At 39.1% G+C, this 20,764-nt stretch overlaps 2 protein-coding genes and 1 pseudogene across 4 annotated transcripts; 2 read left to right on the forward strand and 1 right to left on the reverse strand.

Moving 5' to 3' along the window:
- Window positions 1–830: 830 nt before the first annotated feature.
- Window positions 831–7,023, forward strand: LOC122085695 (bifunctional nitrilase/nitrile hydratase NIT4B-like). 3 transcript variants are annotated; one of them, XM_042654205.1, is made up of 6 exons: window positions 831–1,480; window positions 3,323–3,439; window positions 4,580–4,873; window positions 5,058–5,117; window positions 5,273–5,554; window positions 6,401–7,023. In XM_042654205.1, exons 1-6 carry the CDS (start codon window positions 982–984, stop codon window positions 6,541–6,543), a joined length of 1,395 nt encoding a protein of 464 aa, XP_042510139.1. In that variant the 5' UTR covers window positions 831–981; the 3' UTR covers window positions 6,544–7,023. The 3 variants fall into 3 exon arrangements, with proteins under 3 accessions (XP_042510139.1, XP_042510137.1, XP_042510138.1); XM_042654203.1 differs by having other exon boundaries at window positions 832–1,480; window positions 3,260–3,439; XM_042654204.1 differs by lacking the exon at window positions 5,058–5,117 and having other exon boundaries at window positions 833–1,480; window positions 3,260–3,439.
- Window positions 7,024–10,495: 3,472 nt separating this feature from the next.
- LOC122087457 (uncharacterized protein At5g41620) lies at window positions 10,496–13,585 on the reverse strand. Its single transcript, XM_042656607.1, has 4 exons — window positions 13,236–13,585; window positions 12,609–13,103; window positions 12,382–12,504; window positions 10,496–12,152 (listed from the first exon to the last, which is right to left on the reverse strand). Exons 2-4 carry the CDS (start codon window positions 13,065–13,067, stop codon window positions 10,716–10,718), a joined length of 2,019 nt encoding a protein of 672 aa, XP_042512541.1. The 5' UTR covers window positions 13,068–13,103; window positions 13,236–13,585; the 3' UTR covers window positions 10,496–10,715.
- A 5,296-nt stretch (window positions 13,586–18,881) lies between these two features.
- On the forward strand, window positions 18,882–19,000 carry LOC122087809 (annotated as a pseudogene).
- Window positions 19,001–20,764: the final 1,764 nt, after the last annotated feature.

A 20,764-nucleotide genomic window follows, 5' to 3' on the forward strand; every position in this document is an offset into this window, starting at 1 on the left:
ACAATCATTTTGTGATAGTTCTTGCTCCTCAAGTTTCACTTTTTCATCACTTTTCAAAATCTGACTGAATAGACACATCATATGCTATGTATATGTTATGCTTATCCTAATATTAAAATGAGCTTGGATTGAAAACTTACAAGTAGACAATTGAAGATGTAGTCGAACTATCCAACATGCCAAATTTGCATCCAGGTTAAATCAATTCTAGCCTACTTGGGTGTGTATGGCAATGCTTATGCTCCAATTTTGTATATTTTTTTTTGGTAGAAATGCATTTTTTTTTATTTATATTAAATTGAAAAATAGAACTCTGTCCGCTTCTGTGTCTATGCCCAAGTATAAGTGGGTGCAAAAAAAAATGACGTTACCCCTACTTAGATACCTAAGTGTGGTTACCCATTAGCCTGTACACAGAACCAGTAACCACGCAAGCGGATAAAGTTGGTTCTCTTGCCCAGAAAAATAATTTTGTCTCACATTTGAAAATAGTGTATCTAATGCCTAAGGCACTAGCTACAATTTGTTTGAAAAGCAGGCACCCAGAGGTTAGCGGATCAATTCATTTGGCAGTCAATGAAAAAAAAAAAAAAAAAGGAATTTTAGCCCTGCCCATCCAGCAGAAGTTAGGCCCACCAGTTTTACTGGTAAAACTGGGGCAACCCATCCACCCTAGCAAATCCAGCGCATCGCCAGCTGGATCTAGAGGGTTCGTAGTCCCTTAGTCCTTAAGGCCCAGTTGATTCCATAAAACCCTGGATCAGTGCATGGCCCGGCCCGGTCCGGTCTATAATATTATACGGTCTCGGAATTTAAGGCGGCAATTATAGTTCCCCCACGCGATTGAGCACAGAGTAGAGCAGAGAGGGAAAGAGAGTAGAGTGACATCGACGAAACGCAGACGCTCTGTATCGAAGCGAAGAACGGAGAATCCGATCAAGAACGAGAGAGGGGAAGGAAGGAATTGATGAAAGCTACGAGATGGAGATAGAACCCGTCGGAAATGTGGTTAGGACTCTGCAAACGGCGAAACGCCGACGAGTTCACATAGACCGTCACGTAACGGTCGAAGGTCGCCACCGGAGGGTCAGAATTCCTGCAACCTGTGCTTCTGGTATCTTCCGTCTTACTCGGGAACTCGGTCACAAATCCAACGGAGAAACGATTCAATGGCTCTTGGAGCAGGTTCGTCCTGAACTCGTTATCCCCAAGCCCAAAATATCTCCATCCAAGAGACGTTTGGCTGGGAACTCCGCCAACGATTCCGCTCCCAAACCCATCTCTATCGCTTACCCTGAACCTGAAGCCAGTGCTAATGGCGCTGGGGTCATTGCTCTTCTACCTGCTCCTGACGACGCTGAGCTGGTGATATCGGCAGGCGAAGCCGTCACAACGTTTGATGCGGAGGGTCCCCTGCCGACGGTGCGAGCTACTGTTGTGCAGGCATCGACTGTCTTCTACGATACTCCTGCGACCTTAGGTCCTTTACTCTACTGTCACTGCTTTCGTTTTATCTTACAGTCTTCTCCTTTCTGGATATTATTTTACGATTTTGAGCAATTCTGTTGATAAAATCTTACTCGCATCGTTGTTTATTTGCATTGATATTTGATAAGCTTTCTTGTGTTTCCAGTTTGGTCCATAGCACTGAGTTCTTGCGAATGCCGTTTAAGCGGGAAGTAGGTTATTGATTTCTCGTTAAGATGGTCCCCTAGGTTTACTACTAAGATTTTATATGGGACCCAGTAACTTGGTTGAAAAATTCTCGCAACATTTTTCTTTTGATCACTGGATTTTCTTTCTGTCTGTTGTCTTTTGGGGGCCGGGTGGGGGGTGGGGGGACGCCATCAGTTGACCGGTTACGGATGGATGTAGAGGGTCCATGATTGCATAAATAAAAAAGAGCTCCTTAACCTCTTACTTTGCTATGGTTAGATTTTTGTCATAGGGGGGGCACTGATGGAAGAATACCAGTATGACCCAGATAGCATATTTTCCCTTCCATCCACTTTCCACACTTAATTTGTACAGATTGGTCACATGAATACCTTCTGATCTTGTTTCTGTGGAAAATGTTGTGTTGTTGGCTTCCCCAAAGGTGGTATTTTCAAGGTTTCAATCATCCGTGGCTGCTGACAATTTGAATTTAGTTGTCACTTGAACAATAAAATGAAGAGTATTCCATTGGGTTCTCCAAACATTTAACTTAAACTTAACAGAACCTTCGCTGCTTTCCTTGTTGAGTGGGGACATTATGAGCGATGAGCTTCTATATAAAGCAACAAAGCAAAGGATAGCTGTGGGTTCTGTATGTCTATCCATCATTTGAGTAATCCATGCCTTTTGGGGCTGTTGTTGCTGCTACATTTAAAAAAAAAAACTATTTTTTTCTTCATGGTTCTTCCCACTTAACTTCTTAAGTGTATCCTAATAACAATGTAACATATAACATTGATACTCATGTGTGGGCAGGTCAACATAAATGTCTGAGGAACATTATGACTTAAAGTTTTTATTTTTGCCAGCCAGTGCACTTTTTTTTCCTCTTTCATATATGCTTTTGTAATTGTCACTATGACAGTTGGTCTGATCAGAAAAGATTCTCCTGCTTGTCCAAGGGTTCATCATTTTAGGTGAAATGAGGAAATCCTCTTTCTGTAAGGTATCTAAGTACTTCTATTAATTAATTTGATTGCATGTATTGAAGTTACAGTTGAGCATTGCAGTTGCGGTAATTATGAAGAGCTCAGGACATCAATTTGCTTATTGGAGCAATTGAACAGTTAGTGTTGAAAAATGTTTTTTTTTGCTACTTTGCAGAGGAGAGATTGCAGTGCAACCAAAGGTTCCCCCCTGGTTTTCCTTTTAATGTTTCTTGCTTGTGAGAGTAGCCGAGATTCAAGTGACCTTTTGTGGCACTAGTGTTCCGATAGTACCATTGTGGCTGTTATGTATTAATTGTGTTTATACTGAAGCCTACCTATTGACCTTGAGAGTTTATGGTTCTATTGATGGGAATCTTGCCCATTGCCAGCATCTCTACAACCGGACAGTTCAGATCATTTGGTGCTTCTCCATGATCTGTTCGAGTGTAACTCCATTTTCAGCTCTTATTCAGCGTAGAGATCAGAGCATAATTCTGTATTTTTAAATTCTTAAAGAATTCTTTGTCATCTATTTCCCTTATTATTATTATTATTATTATTATTTTAAATTTTGTTTGGTAGTAAATAATGGCCCCCTTTGTTATTGTAAGCAGATAAAGCAGAAAGATTGATTGCAGGTGCTTCTGCTTATGGCTCACAATTAGTTGTGTTTCCAGAAGCATTTGTTGGTGGTTATCCTCGTTGTTCAAGCTTTGATGTTCCAACTGGGATGCTACCAGCTGAGGGGAACAGTGAGTTCCTGAAGTATCATGCCTCAGCTGTTGACGTGCCTGGTGAGATCCTATTTCAATCAACTGAGGCATTTGATGTATTGGCATAATCTGGGAATCTATTCTAAATGTCTACCAGAAAATCTCCAACAAAGGCAGCAGCTAATGCAGTGAAGTGTGAATAGTAACTTAGCTGGATCGCCCAGAAAACTTGATTTGATCTCATGAATTTGAGTTTTCTGCCATGATCAAAGAAATAACTGCCTGATTTATCCAATAAACTCATCTTTACATTTTATTCTGGATTCCTGATCTGCTCAGTTATTCCCCTCAAAACCCCCTACACCAGCAACAGAAAAGTAGAAACATAGATGGAAACGAAATGTCAAGCCTCCCTTAAACATTAGGCCTTTTTCAATGTGAAAAAACAAAAGAATAACTCTGTTTAATATCAAAGCTAAGCTTCATTGTTAGATGCAAACCAAACCAAATTAGAAAAGGGTTATTATAGCTTACAATTGAGCTCTACTATGGGAACCTGGTAGGCCTGTCAGCTGTTGTTATTCTCTATAGCATATCTTTATCCATTTTAGTACACATTTTATTTCTAGAGATGTACCAAATAATGTCAATTATGGAAATTTCTCTCAGAATCACACACACACACACACACACACATACACATATGCAAACCCACAACCACTGCCACCACATTCAGTCATTTTGATGAAAGGGTTCTGGGTACATCAAAGAAATGGTGATGGTCATAATAATAACTGTCATTCTAATGGCAGAGGACTCACCCAGCCTCATCCCTTCTTCTTTTTGTTTGATTAATGTGAAGCTGATTGCCTCTGTTTCTCTATTTATTCCATTTGAGTATTGTGGTCTGAATGGCCATATCACTACTGCAAATGTTATATGTGGATAAGTCATTGTTGACATAAGGTCATCAGATCATACAAAATTGAAGTTTCAGAAAAGACGGTTAACTAAGCATCCAATGCCAGGACAATTGTATTTCTCATTTACCTTTTGTACCCGAAAATGGCTTTTCCAAGCTTATTCAATTTGTTAAAAATAAAACGTGGTTTCTGTTCTTATTACAATGCATTTTTCTGTTTCTGTTCCTGTTCTTGTAAGTGTGAACTATGTTTCATAAATGTTTGATTTTGATCTGATTGTGAAATTTTGTGGAAACAGGTCCTGAAGTTGACCGACTTGCTGCAATTGCTGGAAAATACAAAGTTCACTTAGTTATAGGAGTGGTGGAGAGAGAGGGATTCAAGCTTTTCAGCACTGTTCTGTTCTTTGATTCACAGGGCCAGTATCTTGGGAAACACCGCAAGCTCATGCCCACTTCATCAGAATGCATGGTATGGTGTTCTGGGGAGAAGACAACACTGCCTGTATATGAGACATCAATTGGGAAGATAGGCGGTCTTATCTGCTGGGATAATAGATTGCCACTTTTAAGAACGGAGCTGTATGCTAGAGGTAAATCTTATGGATCTCAATGGTTCTTGAACAAATTCATCGCTGAAAAACTATCATCTTTTAAAGATCTCTATCTCTATGTCATTCTCATTGACTTCAGAAGTGAAACCAAACTTGAGTGGAAATTTCTCTGTAATTTTTGCCTCTTATGTCATCATTGGATTGCAAATGGTTATTTCATTAGGTAGTACAAGCACTTTGGACAACTCAATAGCTGGGCCTATCAATTTGTGTTCTTGTAATGGTTAGCACGCTCTTTTTTTTTTCTTCTTTCAATTGTCGTGTGATTAAGATGCCAATGTTTTTATTTATTCCTAGGATGACTTCTTTGTTGTTTCTGCTGTATATTTAATATCAGTTGTAAATTTCATCTCTCTAATGAGCTTCCTCTGTTCATAGGCATTGAAATATATTGTGCACCTACAGCGGATGCCAGGGATGTATGGCGTGCATCAATGACCCACATTGCTATTGAAGGTAGCTGCTTTGTTCTTTCTGCGAATCAGTTCTGCCAAAGGAAAGATTATCCATTTTCAGAGGAATGTGTGTCTGGAGATGCAAACAACAATCTGTCACCAGAATCGGTAATTTGTGCTGGAGGCAGTGTAATTATTTCACCATCAGGCGTTGTTTTGGCAGGACCCAATTACCAAGGGGAGTCTCTCATCTCAGCTGATCTAGGTATGTCAGAATTCATTGATAATTAATTATTTCCACAACTGAGTTAAGTTATAAATAGATTTTTTTTTTCCTGATAGTTAGGCCCCAAGGAGTGTTGAACTCATGACCTCTTAATTTTGAGGTGTTGGTCTTTCCCAACTGAGCAACAAATTAGAAATAGTATTGAAATTGGATAGTCTTGAGGTTCCTCTCTTTATCTTCCTCTGGTGCTCTGAGTGCTCATGCATTGAGATTGGCACTTGATTGAATGATGTTAATCTCCTCCCTGATTGGGATTTTTTGGATGGCTGGGAAGCATGGTGATTGTCAATGAGGGTAAAAGAACTTGGTGAAGTCAATTGCTGGAGTACTAACGATCTTCTGATTAGGTGCATCTGAAGTAGCCATGTTGGAGATGTCTTAAGTGTGAGACATCAAATGATTGTTTCATCCAAAATTCCAAACGCCGTTGCATGTCCTCCATGTGTTGGTAGACCATCTTTGCAGTCTATGCGATGGGAAACATGTAATGGGAACTATCTCTTCCTCAATTCTTTTATACCAAGTGATCCCGGACTTGGACCAGTATTTTTGTGAGGGCCATTGTACGTTGCAAGGGCCTATGTCTGGAGGATCCTTGCTAACATCTTTTCACTGCTCATGTTTGCTAATGAATTACAAAGAGTGAAAGGGTGCTTGGAGGGTTAACCACCGAACAGACGACTCATTTTTCTGAGGGCCCTGTATGTGTTTACTTTTGAATGCATTGGCAATGAATGATGGCAGCAAAGGTCTCTCAATTATCATATTTTAAACATAATAACCAAAACCATGTAATTCTTACTAGCTGTACTTTAATTTGTGTAGATCTTGGAGAAATTGCACGGGCAAAGTGTGATTTCAATTGTGGCGGACAAAGTGCAGCAGATAACTCTCCTGCCATGATCAAGAATGACTACAATCCAGTTTCATTTGCAGCTGCGGTGAAAACAGAAGCTACCAGTGAGTAGTAATAGAAATATTTGGGGGAGTCATGTTCTGAATCACCATCCTTCTCCAGCCTTGCAGCCGGGCTATGTCTATTTTGTGGATTGTACAAATCTCCTCAATTTATTCTTCTAACCCATGCATATGAGGCCTTTTTTGACGCTCATGATTGGGATTTCGGAAACTGAGTCTTTGTGGAATATGTGCCTCCCTAGGACTCTGTTGGGTGAAATGGATAATATAGCAAATAGATGAGGTGCCTCATCGGGTTTCTATTGAATGAGCCTGATTGAAAGGCTGCTTTCGCTGTTTGCAGTTGGGGATTGTAGAAGTACATAACTTAGTGAGCAGACTATGACTTTGGAGGTGATCTTCTTTTACTCTTTTCCATTTGGCATTGCATGTTATTGTATATAGCATCTCTAGAACTAGCAAACCTTTTATAACAAAGACAGAATGAGTTGAAAGGCAGGGAATCCGGTTCTCTGCTATTGAGTTCCCAATTGAAATTCCAAACCCATTGGTGTTTTGGTATGATGTTTAGTGACTGAGTTGCTGATTCCTAATACATGGTGAAGTATTGCATTGTCAGAATTGATTAAGAAACACAATTGATGGGGTACTAGGCCTTCTGGTATAGGTGGAGGTGGTAATGCAATCAAATGAGCCATCCAAAACATTTATATTTGGCAATAATGTAACATTCTTCTGGTTGTCCTCATGTTTTAGGACAAAAGCTTCCTTCACCAGTGGCTAAATGATGGGACGGTTCAGATGTGACTCTCATCTGTCAAATCCCCCACCCAAATTGTACGTGGGTGTGGCTTTAGAAAAACTTGGTCCACTCATTCACTGTGGCATTAGGAAAACTTGATCTGTTTTTTCATTTCTAAAAGCTCTTTGAGGGTAGAAGAAAAACATTAGATGCATGTGGACCATTAGAAACTAACACTGGTGCATTTCTATCTCTATTAATGTTTTATGTCTAGATCGCAAAAGCCAACCCTTCTCTCTGTCACCTCGCTGTTTGGCTTGATTTTTTCTCACCACTCAGCTAGTCATGGATAGAGCATAAGTCAGTTTCTTTGTACTTCCGAGATAAGACATCTGCAAGCTAATTCTCTTTCACCTTTTTATTTTCAACCTTGTAACTATATGCCTATACCCCATAAGTTTAATCAAGTATTTCCGCTGTATGTAATAGTTGCTATTTCTTTGTTCCAACATATATTTTAGACTTTTTTTTTTTTTTTTTCAATTACTAGTAATGAAATTTTAAAATAATTAAAGAGTGATTTATCACCATGTATTCTCCAGAGCTGTCACTGTTTCATAGTTATGAGTACACATAAAATGATAGGGATTCAACCGAGGGTAGAAAAAAAAAGGTGTTTAGATTAAAGTGAAAAAAAAAATCATAAATTATTATTACCTTCAAAATATCCATTAGGACCCGTTTGTTTAGAAGGGTTTTGATGGGGTGGGAGAGTTCTCAACTTTTCCTAAAATTGTGGTATTTTGAGTTGTTTGGTTGTAAGGGGTGGGAGAATGAGCAGACAGCCACAATTTTACTGTCGGCCCATGTGGCATAGTGGTTCTCCCGCCCCAGGCCCTCACAAAGTCCCACCAATTTGGTGGGACTCTGCTGGGACTTTGCGGAATTTCCAAGAAGATGCAACGGTACCTCTCTCTCTCTGGCTTCCGTTCTCTTCCCTTCTTGCTTCTCTCTGTGAGATCTCCGTCGCCATTGCCAGAACGGATGCGGGTTATGACACTCTGGGATCAGTTCCAAGCCTTTCAGGTTGAGGCGTTAGGAAGGGAGCAGGACATGGTGTGATTCCCAGCCATGTTTTTCTTGGTTGTTCATGATCGCTGCTTTCCAAATCTGTTCGGCGATTAGGGTTTGATCAAATACACTGGAATCTGAAATTGTGGATCAAGAAGAAATGCGAGAATGATAGTTGATGGTACTTTTAGAGCTTTTTAGCCCTAGAACTTTTGTTGCTTCCCAGTGTCTCTCTTTTGGTGGTGAAATCTAGAATTCATACAAGTAAAATCCATCAGATTAAAATTTTAAAGTCTTTGCAAAGTAGGGTTTTCAGGAATAAGGGAATTCAAACTCAGATTAAAATTTTGTTTGGAGATTAAACAAAAAAATCGTAGGTTTTTGGAAAAATCTGCTGGATTCTAAAGGGAAAAAAAATGCAGCAAAGGTCTGGAATTTCCAAAAGCAAACCTGGTATTTCGATCATGATCTTCTTCATCCCTGTCTCTATGCTCTAATCCCTTTCCCTCCTCGTCAACTCCCCTCCTCCCTCATCGGCGAAAGCAACGCCCTCGTTACCACCTCCGGTGCTTCGATGGGTTTTATTTTCATTGTTGATTTTTCCTCCTCTCTCTTAGCCTCCCTTTCTCCTCCAACACAACCAAACCATCTGGGGTGGGATGCTAACCCTCCCTCACTTTCCCATTCCGGTTGCTCACCCAAGTAACATATGGGACCCATGTATCAGAGACTCCCACCCCACCCTCCCCTCCCCTCCCCTCGCCTCGCCTCGCCTCTAAACAAACGGGGCTTTAAAGTAAATCCAATCGAAACCTAGGGTTTTTGAGGACTTCAAGCTGTTTTGCATTCCATGCATGGTATTGAGTATGGGTGTCATACCGATGGTTTCTGTCGAGAGTAAAATGTGTGTAAACTCGATATTTAAAAAAAAAAAAGAGTCAAATTTAAGGGTAAAATGGTTTGATCTGGCCCAATACAGCCAATCTATATCGATATTGTCAGAGACTGGTTTAAATCTCTGATTGATGATTCCAGGGGATTGCATATACCTTCTTTGGGTTGGAAAGTTAGATGGTGTTAATTAGGCAAGTGGTTTGACAAAATTATCCTTTACTTTTACTTTTGAGAAAAAGCTGGGTATGCCACCACCACCAGTATACCCGATCTGTGTCTCTCTCTCTATTATCCTCCCCTTGGAAAACTTCTCTATACCCCTTCTATCCCAACCTTCCCATTGATTGAATTGCTAGCTCTAGAAAAACCATTGATATACCTAACCTTTTCCCTTAGTTTTTTCACTTCTTTTTGCAAACACACCACTAAGAGTGAGGGTACATTAATCCTTTTTTTTGGGAGGATGAGAGTTCATTAATCCACAACAGGCAAGAACTGACATACAAGATTAAGTCCTCAAGGAACCGGACTCCCCATAACCCCAATGGAGGTCATTTATTGCCCATTTAGAGATAGAGTGAGCCACCACATTATCAGACCTAGGTACATAAATAAATGTGGTAGTTTACCTAAAAAAATAAAGAGTCACTTGCGTTCTTGAAAGAAGGGGTATACTTCCAATGTGTCATAAAAGCTGCTAGAGTTCAATATCACTTTAGAAACGTGAGAGAGGTGGCCATGAGGCATGATCCTTTCTGGCCACTTGAAAGTACCACTAAATCAAAAGACCTTGCAGCGAAGGTGTCAAAAATCATTTACTGAATCCAAATCGAACCATTTAATAAATGGTTTGATTTTGATTAAAAATAAATAAACTTTGGTCTTAATCCGTTTAATAAATCTGAGAGGGAGTAGGTTTTTCTGATTCTAGAGACCTATAGCTTCTCACCTGTTTTATCCCATCTTCAACTTTGCCAACCACCACTATGGAAAAGTTTGGTCCCAACCCACAGACGAGGGATGATATTATCCATCTTTCCTCTATCTTTTCTCATTTTTCGTGGAGTGCATCTTTCATTTCAGCCGCCATGAAACAAATATTGTTGTTCACACCCTTTCTCACAGGGTGCTCTCTTCCTCTTCTGTAATTGAGTTTCCTGGTTGAATAGTATTTTGCCAAGGGAGGTTCCCAATGCAACTGATTCCCTGTTGGGTGATTCTAATGAATGAGTTATCTTCTACTAAAAAAAACGAGAGAGTTCCCAGGCACAGATGATTGCCGAGGCAAAGGGTAATGCAACTCCAAAATTTTGATACTCGTAGATCATATAATTATTGCTCAGTAACACCAGAAGTTTTTGTACAAAAGCAAAATCAAAGAACAGGCAAGAGTCTTTTTTTCTTTTTAAAGTGAAAATTTGATCTAAAAATTAAGAAGCCACCACCACCAGAGTGAAGAGCATCAATCAATTTCAGAAGAAATTTAGTAAAAGATAGGATTGTTTTGGTTTTTAACTACCTAGAACGCCTTGGATGCTGACCTTCCATTAGCCTCGCCCTCGAATCACTCCCCTGTGTCACTATACTCGGCCTCTCGCGTCCACCATTGCCGGACTCTCGCGAGGGCCATGGTTGGCCCCATTGGCGTGTAGGGCTGGCGAAGCCTCGGGCTGATGCCATCCTTGAACCAGATAATAGTTGATCTCTAATACCCTTCACCGATTTGTATCTCTGTGTTTCATCTTCGTAATGTTGTCTAGGAATTTCCCTTTCCAGTTCTGAGAAGATCCCCCATACAATCCCATCTTCTGAATTCTGACCATTCTCACTTCTCAGATTCCATTCAATTCCATCCGAAATACTCCTTTCAAGAGAGCTACCTCCACTCCCACGGGGCATCTTCTCAGATATGGACTTCCTTCCCCTAATTTCTTCCTCAACTGAAACCCTTTTTGGATCTTCTTTAGTAGTAGTAATAGTAGCTCCTGTAGCGTAACTCCACTTGCAGCCCTTGCTTGTGTTGTCCATGTTCAGCTCTATCGAATGAAGATCACTTTCAGCAGAGTCATCTTCCTCTTCCTCTTCCTCTTCTTCTTCTTCTTCGTCTTCTTCCTCCTCTTCTTCTTCTACTTCACCTTCATCGTATCCTTCCTCATTCTGATAATAACCCAGACGAGAATTAATTACATTAGACCCAACTACTTGTTTCTCCTTGGCAGCCTTCTTAGATTTCAGAATGGTTTCGAGCTCGTTCCGCAGCTTGTCCACGGCGGCGTTTTTCTCCTCGAACTGAAACTTGGCCTCTGACAGCTTCATCTGGACTCTTTCCTCACGCAATACGTCTGCTAATTGAAGCATCTCTCTTTCCTTTTCCACCTCTTCCCGAACCATGGCAGACTCTCTCTTCAATTCTTCCACCTCAGCCTTGTCTTCTCCGACACTCCTGGCCAACGCTTCACACGCTTCTTCCACTACCTCCCTTACCCTCTTCTCGCTCTCGAGTTCTTTGATCGCCTTTAAGAGAGATAATTTGGTATCAGCTAATTCCATCCCGAGCTTCTTGTTCAAGCCCTCAGCTCGTCTCCTGAGCTTCCTCTCCATTTCAAGGTCCCCTGCAACGGAATCAATTGCAGCTTGGATCCTTTCTTGTTCCTTGCTCTTCCAAGCTGCTTTCTCTTCGGCAAAACGTTTCATAAGATAATTAATCTCCTTATAATCAGACCTCTGTTCATGGATCAGCTGTTCAACCTGGATTCGAGCACGGTCGAGCTCCACACGCAAGGCCGAGACAAGAGACATGCTTGAGGAATGCTGCTCTTCCAGACCCCAAATCCGGTTAAGTATTTTCAGTAGCTCCTTAGATGTGGTGAGACCATTGCTGAGATCCTTCAAACGGTTCTTGCTTCCCAAGACGGACCCTGTTGGAGTAATCCCTCGAGATCGTGTATCGATCTGCAAACCAAGAAAAAAAAAGATCAAATACAATTTTAGTTCTTCCTTGTCATTTCTCCTTTGAATGTGAACAAAATTGTAACAGATTGAAACCCTCCGATCACGTAAGTTCAGTTCCAAGGAATCAAGCTAGTAGTTTTTAAAAAACGAAAGAGAAGTATAATCAGAGAGACAGAGCCATTAAAAACGTCTTAAACGAAGAAAAAGTTGTGTTCATGTGTAGCGTTACCTCCATCAAACTGGCATTGCTCAGAGAGTCAAAATATCCAACATTGTGATCAGTCGGCCGAAGCTTCTGAGAAATGCCGGATGATCTTCTTCGGAGACTCCCAGTTCCTGAACGGTCCATCCTCTACAAAATTTAAAGGAAAAAAAGAAGGGTCTGAAATTTTCAGGAATATTTCTGGTAAGAAGAGAGAGAAAGAGAGAGAGAGAAGAAGAAGAAGAAAACCGCACCTCCGAACCAGGGCTATGGGATGGATCGGACAAATGTGGAGGGAGAGAACCCGACAGGACTGACCTGGAGTGCCTTTCTCTGCCTCTCATCTCTTTCTTAAGGACTCTTCTCTCATCCGAAGCGTCCTCTTTCATTCGAGGAGAAGGGATCTCATTCATCTCCCACAGAGTAGCGGCGAGCTTCCGGGCCGAAACAGGCGGTAGATTTCCTTTACCACCGCTCCGCGACGGCGGGTATTTCGGGGATTCTTCAATTCCGACCACAGAAGAAGATCTTGATCTCAACTTCCATGTGGGAACAGGGGTACTCGATCCTCCTCTCTTCCCAACCAAAATCGCCCTCTTGAAACGGTAATTCTGTACTAACGATGACGAAGATGATGAAGAAGAGCAACATCGTTTCCGGATCTTACAGTGTCCTCCAATCAGACCCTCGATGCTTCGATTCTGCCTCGGCATTTCCTGTAGCGCTTACGATTTCTCCCCAAACTCAAACTGAGAAGAAAACCAAAAACAACAACTTCAATCCGTTTACTCAACACATATCATTTCATACCCACCTGAACAACAAAGAAAAAATGCACCCAAAATTCACAGGGTGAGATCAGAGATCCAGAAGAAGCCTACCATTATAGTCTCCTGAAGCGCTCCTTTTAGGAAAGGATCTTCCACAACATCCACCTCGAATACCACGTGAGAAAAGGCTCGAAACACTTCCAAATTACAGAACCAGAGATCGTAATAGCAGATCCGTATACAAAATATATACAGAACAGTTGATAATGGAAGTATAAAGGGTTCAAATATACCGATTAGATAAGAGAGGTTTGTTTCCTTCTACCTGAGACATCGATCTAGGCTCGGTTCGTTTCGTTTCGTTTCTATGTCTTAAAGAAGAGAACCAGAAAGCCATGGAAGAAGGAACAGATAAAAGGGAAAGGGAGAGGGAAGGAAAGAAAAGAGAGGAGGGGAACTCATGTCTCTCATGATCCCAATGGCGATGTGCGATAGCTACCTTCGATTTTGACGTGATAGACACGTGGCATATAGATTTCAGTCCAATTGGCAGACGTACACGTGTTTAAGGTACCAAGATCTTGACCAGGTTGTACGTATTTTTTGCTTTAATTTGGAAAAGGAAAGAGAGACATATCAGCAAATACCATAGTCATCTCCTTTTATTAGTTTTAAGTCCCCAAAAGTTCTAATATTCTTGCATAAACCCATGATATCTATGTTTTGTTACATATTTATGACTCTAAGAGAAGTGACGAAGGAAGATATGAATAGATTGGGATCAATAATAATTAATAAAACTTTGAGTACAATTGATTGAAGGAAAAGGAATTTATGTAGCTAAACTCCATAGTTGGAACAACGCTGGCTAGACACACACAAATAAATAAGATAATTAGTAATTTTTTTTTTTTAAGTTAGAGACATCAATGAAAAGCCATTGGTCTTCGAGTAATGGTTGGGCTATTGATATTTAATTTAAGGAGTAATGAAAGCTCTTCTGTCGTGTAACTTTTGCGTCAATGTGAGAACCTAAGAGGGGGTATACATGAGCATCAATAACGAGTGGGTTTTGTGGAGTTCATAAAGATTGGGGTATCATTTCACCATCTTTTGTGAGTTGATGCAAAGGCTGTGGAGTTCATAAAGATTGGGGCATCATTTCGTCATCTTTTGTGAGTTGATGCAAAGGCCACATGACTAAGAACCTTCTTTTTCTCTTAATTTAAAGCTAATTTGTTATTAGTCTTGAGAATTAAAATAAAGAAATTAATTGAACTAATATTAATGATATATATAGTATTAGTTAAAGGATAAGATATATTTTTAGGAACGGTTCAATTATAACTCGTAATTCGTAATTAGTGGAAAAATTAATCATGTTTATTTATAGCAATTAAAACTAAAGTTTTTTGGAAGACTAACAAAAATAAATAATAGAGAGTGTTTGTCCAGGCTAGCATAAATATCTACAACTTGAGATATATGTTGGAGCTCAAATTTAATAATAGATCTGAAGATCTCTTATTCATATGTCAGGTTTCAACTAAAACAAAATTAATGAAGTTGTAAAATAGGGTTGGGAGAAAACTATCTGATAGAAATGTATCTACCAAGTTCAGGTTCAGTCTTTTGATTTTGATAGAAAGGTTGGGAGAAAAGCATCAGATAGAAAAGTTGGGAGACTTGAACTCTATCTACCAGGTTCAGGTTCAGGTTCAGGTTCATTCATTTGATTTTGATAGAAATGTATCACATCAAGAGTTCATGGAACTTCATGCTACTTGGGTTTATGAATCATGATATTATTGGTTCCTCTTCTTTTTGTCTATTGAATAAGTCCTCATAATAATTGATTCATAACTATACACAAAGTAGCTCATTAACATCCTATTTTAAGCAAATAGTCAATGGATTCTTATACGCGGAAATACAAAACATTGTAGAAAACTACCAAAATTATCTGAATCATCCATGCATGGAGAGTCCCTCTTAGACTATAGCTTTTACTAACTCCATGTTTACATGTCAAGTATCAATCGAGTTGAAGTTTGCCAAATGACAAATATAGCTTTGAAAGTACTGAACTATACTCAAGAGATCATTGTCTCGTTGTGGGGCTTTTGGGTCAGCAAAAAGCCAATGAAATTATGTTTATGAATTTCATCACAAATGAAAATTTTTTATTTCAAAGAAGGTGAAGAGATCTCACTCGTCTTTGTGTTGGAGTACAGAGCCACGGGATTCGGTAATGTTTTTTTCCCCATTTCATTATAATGGTTTTAGGGGCTTATTGTAAAAGTTGTGAAGCAGAAGGGCCTTTGTAAGAAATATCATATTTCATAGGCAATAAAGTAAAGTTAGGATAAATCAATTATCTTCTTCTCTTCCTTATAAATGGTAGGAGAAGTAAAGAATAGAAAGAGGCAAAGGGCCCCCTACTGAGACGGATTTCACGAGGAAGGGCCCCACCAACGGCTCCGAGTTTCTTTGGATTAACACTCTCACCAGCGATTCCTACTCCATTACACTTGCTTGTTCCACAAACCCAAATCATCGATGTCCCAAAAGAGTCCCCACCACAACCTATGGGGCCCATATGGGACAAAGAAGATTTGAATCATACGTGGCCCACAGGGTCACTGTAAACAAGACCTTATAACTTGGTCCAAGTTTTTGTGTATGGCAGAAGCAGGCAAAGCCAACAGTTTCTATTACATCCACGTGTCAAATTATCTGTTGTCTAAGCTGTAAAGTAATAACATTTCAAAGCAATTATTATTATTTTTTTCTGGTAAACGGAAAGAGACAGGGACGGTTTGGCTCAGGACTAGGGAGTTAAAAGTCGGAATTATTGAGGAATAAGATTGACGACCGATGTGGATGCGTGGATATTTTTCTGGTGGCAAAGGGATGTCTGTAGGATTCAATTCATGTGCACTAAGCGGTGAGTGATAGTGAAGATTCAATGGTTGAAAGGGTCTTGACATGTATCTCAATAGTTGGATTTTCATTATCGTTTACTATCTCATCATTGATGATTTTTGTATATGTATATATATATATGTATATATAGATATTGACCCCAAAGGAGTAGCGGGGTTGGTAAGGTATCTTCGTGAAGCATGTGATTTTAAATTCGAATCTTATTATACTTTGATATCACTCACACGGGCTGTTTAGTGTTTTTCAATATTTTCAGTGAATGTTGAATGGTTCTTATTTAATTCCGATATATGCTAATTCATATGGTTGTGGATTCAGTATGAACTTGCGAGACTAGTAAGGGGAAGGCCTGAATATTTGTCGTTAAAAAAAAATGTATATGTTGCCTCCTTACTCTAGATGTGAATTGGAGCCAAATCTCGTTGACAACTTCGTGAGCAATTTGGCTATGATACGCAAAAGTTTTTTTAGATGACCCAAGTAAGAAGGTTTTCTATGTGATCACTCTAATTGTATGCCATATGGAAGGATGATGGGGCAAGTTCACATTAGATAGATAGGCACAATCAAATATGTGTTAAATTTGAAAGTATATTTCAGTCATATATGCCCTTAGGTATTGGCATACACACGTGGGTTCCCTCTATGGCGTGGCACAGTGTGCGGTACACATCCATTGATTGAGAGTCCTTGGGTGCATGCCTGGGTGCTTTCGACAATCAGATGTTCATCACACATCGTGTCACACCACAAAAGAGTTGGATCCTGCCATGCACACTCTTGTAGTTCATACATTATGTGCATTGTCTTGGTAGTCACGGAATGCCAAATTTCTATTTTGCCACATTGGTAGAATTGGTATATAAGCCTATAGGGACCTTAAAGTCTACCTGTCTAGAAGATTTGGGTTCCACCCAATCTACCACATGGCATATATTTTGTCCATACAAGTAGCCTTATTTAGAGGGTCCTTCTATATCTATTCAGCTTCCTTTCCCACCCCTCCTCTTGCTGCCAAGATGTATGGCCTTTGCACAAGCACGATGTCGATGAAGCATGTGCAGCGGTCTCAATGGAGTGAGATTTCTTATTTCAAGGCTATAGGGAGGTCATTTCGTCAAGTCCCTGTGTTTACGTGCAAACTGCACGCAACCAAGCATAGATCTTTTTCCCTAAAAAATATTTGTGAGAGGACATTTGCGACGCCGCCGACTACTCAGAGACACTTTTCCTATAATTATATATGATAAAATAAATATATGGCTTTAGGGAACTACAACACATTCCTTAATTAGTATTATTGTATTTTGGTCAAAAGAATCATTTTTTAGTAGCTACAGATTTGAACATTCTATAATTTCTATTTAATATGTAGGCACAAACATGCAAAGTTGTAGATTAGTTAATTGATTTTTGTATTGAACGTCCAGCTATGCCATGGCATTATAGGGTGGTCGAGTAATGTTTAATAAAAAGGAAAAATCCCTTCTTGTACATAACAAATAATGGAACCAAATTTTAAAGAATGTTTATAGAAAGCAGTTGAAATTCAAAGCAACGTGGCACGGTAATTGAGATTAAATGGATCAATTAGATTTCTCTTTAATTGAGGCTTTTGATTTGAGGCACATTCCCATGTGGAAGGATTAGATAGTGATTTTATCTTATCCAATAAACTAGAGGTCCCTTAATTAACAACATTAACTTATCAAGCTTCATGGTACATCACAATTGTCATCTTCATTAAAAAAATCGTTTATTTATTTATTTATTTATTTTTAAAATTTTATTATTATTTCTTTTTCATTCTTTTGGTTTTTATTGTCAAAATTCTAAAAGTCTTGTTATTAGCTAATCATAAAATCTTTTCTGGTTGACTCATCTAGGGGATTTATGGATTGTACATCTAGTTTTACCATTTTTTTAGCCTTATATCTTCCCATGCATTCATCATTCGCAAAATCTCTGTTGCATCTAACCTATCAAGAGGGGGAATCCTAGCACTCTAGTGTAGGGAACGTTCAGACATAGCTTATGTTTTCCGATGATGAGGGGATGGCAAAAGCGTCTTTTCACAAACCATTGAAAATTAGGATTACATCTAGGTGTTTTCTATGATAGACCGGTAAAGTTTTTTTTTCGTATTAATATTTATGTGAATTCAAGAGAAACCTTTTACATTACACCGACTAGTAGTATATTTCCATTCCCTAAAATACTACATTTTAAGTAAAAAATGCTAAAAAAATTTCGAAATAATATATGATATCAGTCTCTATCAATTTTGATTCAAATCATTTTGGAATCAACCAAACTTACTTGGACTTCACATGACTTGATCATACTTAATAAACAAAGAATTAAAATAAATTTCAAATTAAATTAGATGATTCGATAGAATCCAATCCAAATTTTAAAACCATATAATTTGGAATAAGTAGTTGGCTATAATGACTAAAGCATGTGAAACCCTTTTGGTTTGCCAACTAATTAAGTTTTGAAGGAAAAAGAATCCATTAGTCACTTGGATATCCTTTATGATAACAAACACTAATTAAATCTTGAGTTTTGACAATTTATATTGGAATATTGGACACCAAGATTTTAATTTCCCTTTCTCATAATAATTTATTGATTTGTTGAAATTGGGAGTATAATAATATGGTGAGATATGGTGTGGGTGGCGCATCCATGAGCTGCCGTAGTAGCTATCATTAGGAATATGGTACCACGATTTCCACACAGTGTAAAAAACATAGAAAAGTGCATTCTACCCATCCAATCGGCTGGCCGGTTTAGATTTACCGGTTTGGGTGTGATCATACCAACACCAATGCACTAGATCCCATTAAAACTCTGTAATTAAGCGTGCTTGGGTGATAGTAGTACTAGGATGGGTGACCCACTGAGAAGTCCTCGTGTTGCACCCCTTTTCTCTATTCTCCTATATTTAGTCTTATAATTAAGTTTACCTCTTTATCCACACTTCCTGATGAGTTCCTCAGTGATATTGGCATACTAAAGAGGAGCAGATGGGGTGACTTCTGCCTTATTGACACTCCACTGTTGCCAACTATGCCAGCATTAGCTTCCTCTGCTTTTTCATTTTGCCTGTTCATAAGTAGAGGTATAAATATCAGATTAAGGTGTTACAATTTCAAAAGAGAGCTGTTGAATCACTTCAGAATTAATCCAGTCGTCGTTGACTATCCACCCACCCCCGGATCCATGGCAAGCTTTGCTTCATATAAGAGAGCTCTGACGCCTCCTTCAAACATGTTTCCTGTCAAGAGATGGTGTGTCATTATTATATGGCTTACTCCTTTATGCAGAATTCCCACGGCCCAACTGACAATAGATGAGAAGGTATTGGTCGATAAAGCACAGATTAGAATAGCAAATTCATGATCGACACTAGTAGGGGAGTTGAGTGTATGGGTAAGTACCTGCCTCGTCGAGGAGTGAAATTTTGAAGTGGAAATATAGTAGATCCATTTTAGTGCAGGTTCAAGTATGTTGTAGGGGTTCAGTTTTTCCTAGTTGAAAATAATCTGGTCCCAACATAGAATTATAAAAGCTCAGAAGAAATACTCAAGAGTATCACGTGGAATGAAAGTTGAGTTAAAAAAATACAAAATTAACTGCTGAAAGGAAATAGCATTAAGATTAAGGGCGTCAATATGAAGGCCAGAGGGCTAGCCGTCCAAATTCTTTTGGTAAAATCACAGGATAAGAACGTGTGTCAGAGGGTTTCATGTTATTTGTGGCATAAGACGTAGGTAGTCTCCAAAAGCATCTACATTTCCAATACATCCAGTGTCAGGATACCTCCATGGGAAACTTTCCAAAAGAAAAACTTAAATTTTGGATGGAGATAGAGTTTTCATAAGAAACACCATTAGTGTGAGCAAAGAGACAAGCATGAACATCTGTTGAAAGATTGAATACAATTAGTAGGAACACTATAATTTAAAAATTGAACAGCTAATTTAGTGGTAAGGCATCTTGATTTTGAAATAGTGAACCACCTTTGATCCTGTTGGGAGCTGATATTAATATTCAAAATTGTATTAACAGTATTTAAGTATTTACAGGGAGGAATGAAAGGAGGCTGGTATTCCATACATTACCGGTCATCAAGTTGCAAACCTTCTCCTTTGCTAAATGTGCATGGATGTATGTGCTACATCCATTTCTGATGTTCCTTTAGACCATGGTAGAAAGAGTTGGGATTATATGAAGAATTCTTTCCATTGGCATGCAGAAATCATTCCATCCATATTATTATTATTATTATTATTATTTTGGGTGAAGAGAGAGAATTCTTGAAGCAATTCTGCATTAGTAAGAATACATTATGAAAAGCGACAAAATGATTTCATAAATGACTAGTAAAGTGGTCATTTCATGTAAGAAATAGAGAAAGAGGGAGGATGCAAATGTATCCTCCATGGCTCCATGTTCAGTTTAGAGGATCTTTCACATATTATAAATATAATAGACGTGAGAATAGTGAATTTTTCATCTCTATCCTCCAAAAAAGAATCTTGACATCTCTCTCTCTCTCTCTCTCTCTCTCTCTCTCTCTCTCTCATGTTTTCTCTCTTCCTTTCAATATCTCTCTCCTCACTGGTGTTTCTTCAGCACCCCACGCTGGTGAGGATGCGCTGGAGAGATCCATATCCCCCTCCATC

Source organism: Macadamia integrifolia, chromosome 8, assembly GCF_013358625.1.
Source record: "Macadamia integrifolia cultivar HAES 741 chromosome 8, SCU_Mint_v3, whole genome shotgun sequence".
Lineage (NCBI taxonomy): Eukaryota > Viridiplantae > Streptophyta > Magnoliopsida > Proteales > Proteaceae > Macadamia > Macadamia integrifolia.